Consider the following 1,907-nt stretch of genomic DNA (forward strand, 5'->3'; position numbering starts at 1 on the left):
GACTATTAATTGGACGGCGACGGAGGTATTCTCGTTTCATTTCTTCAAGTCGTTGTACGAGGGCGTGGACGGGAATTGCCAATTTTTCCCGTACAGAACCGAGTTCAAGAGTCTTCGGGACGTGTTCGAGATGAGCACCGACCGATCATTGTTGGAGGAGGGGACGGAGCCTTGGTACGTTGGCTGGTAAGTGAGCGTATATTGTTATTAATTGAAGGGAAGGGGAGGGATTTTCTTTCGTAGAGGTTCCCCTTTTGCCCTACCCCCGGGAAGAGATAATTATATATATTGGATTAGATATTTTAAAGGACGTCGTCGAAACGGGCGTTGAAAACAAAATAGAAAAATATATAGGGGAATAAGAGAACGCTGGGCGCCCGTGAACGAGGCAGTTTTGGAGCTTCGACAACCGTTCTAAAACTCACACGTATGCGCACAATCCGGCTAACGAGCTTACCGACAAGCTATATATATCTGTGTATCCCGTGTATATTGAAACAATTACCTAGAAACTCGAATTCGTGTCTATCTGCGTTGCTACGTTTCTTTTTTCTTTTTTTTTTTTTTTAATACCAACTCAAACTCGTTCGTCCATTTCATTTCACTTTTCTGCAATTAATTGTAATTTCAAATCAGTTATCGAATTATTCGAAAACTCGAATTCGTGTCTATTTCTATTTCTCTATTAGTTTTCTTATTTTAATATAAATTCGAATTCGTGTCTATACATTGCTACTTTTTTTTATTTTAATGCGAACTCGTCCATTGTATTTCATTTTTCCCCAATTAATCGTAATTTCAGATCAATTGTCGAATTATTCGAAAATTCGAATTCGTGTCTATCGCTATTTCTTTAGTATTTTTCCCTTTATTATTTTAATGCAAATTCGAATTCATTTATCCATTGCATTTCATTTTTCCCCAATTAATTATAATTTCAAATCAATTATCGAATTATTCGAAATTACTCGAATTCGTGTATGCATTGCTATTTTTTTTATTTTAACTCGAATTCCTATTTATATTATTCCCCTCGATAATTTTCGTCTCGATGTTCGCGCGTATCTTCCTTCCCTCGTAATCTCCATTTAATTACATGGGACATGAAATTTGCAGGAGCAATTGCGACGAGGAAATCGGCAGTTTGCTAAGGCAGCATTACCAAAGGCCTTACTTCCTTCCAGCCACGGCAGAGACGGAGAAGACCGATTGGATTTTTATGGGTAGCCACGGATATGGGGCCCCTATGCACGTGGGTGGCAATGCATGCGTTTCGCGCGTATCGAGTTTTATCGACGATGCATTCGTATTATTTTCTCCTTTCTGCCAGGTCGACGATGTGGAACACCCCTCGTGGCAGGCGCAGATCAAGGGCGAGAAATTGTGGATCCTCGACCCTCCCAGGGAGTGTCATTACGCTTGCAACAGATTGGAGGTGGTTGTGCATCCCGGTGAAATAAGTAAGACATTTCCGTTTCGTCGATCGAGTACCAGTTCCTTTAATTCTCGTTCAATTTCTTCTCCACGAACAGTTGTCCTCGACACGAACCGCTGGTACCATCAGACGGTAATCGTGTCCGAAGAGATGAGCATCACCATCGGTGCGGAGTACGATTGAAACGGCGAGACGATCGTGCCACGTCTTCTCGAAACGTATCGATAAATAAAGATATTTTCCCTTCACTCTCATCGACACCTTCGATCCAGAAATTTAATTTCCATCCAGCCCTGTGTAATTCCAATTAATACTCTCATCTACTTACAAGAAAGAACTTAAACTGTCTACAATTCGCTATTAGAAAGTGTTTAGAAAAAAAAAACTCGTATTCGTCACGAATATCGATCCAAAACGAATAGCGTATCTAAACGTTTCATTTAGCATCGTAGAACTCTGACGTATCGACGTA

At 40.5% G+C, this 1,907-nt stretch overlaps 1 protein-coding gene across 1 annotated transcript in view; it reads left to right on the top strand.

Moving 5' to 3' along the window:
- LOC102681292 (2-oxoglutarate and iron-dependent oxygenase JMJD4) overlaps positions 1-1,696 on the top strand; it is a 2,412-nt gene extending 716 nt beyond the window's left edge. The window contains exons 3-6 of the mRNA XM_006618462.2: positions 50-186; positions 1,117-1,252; positions 1,331-1,460; positions 1,533-1,696. Coding sequence (XP_006618525.1) covers positions 131-186; positions 1,117-1,252; positions 1,331-1,460; positions 1,533-1,618 — 408 coding nt within the window. The 5' untranslated portion in view covers positions 50-130 and the 3' untranslated portion in view covers positions 1,619-1,696. The remainder of the gene's footprint in view (positions 1-49; positions 187-1,116; positions 1,253-1,330; positions 1,461-1,532) is intronic.
- The last annotated feature ends 211 nt before the right edge of the window (positions 1,697-1,907 follow it).

Source organism: Apis dorsata, unplaced genomic scaffold (assembly GCF_000469605.1).
Source record: "Apis dorsata unplaced genomic scaffold, Apis dorsata 1.3 scaffold_355, whole genome shotgun sequence".
NCBI classification, from domain to species: domain Eukaryota; kingdom Metazoa; phylum Arthropoda; class Insecta; order Hymenoptera; family Apidae; genus Apis; species Apis dorsata.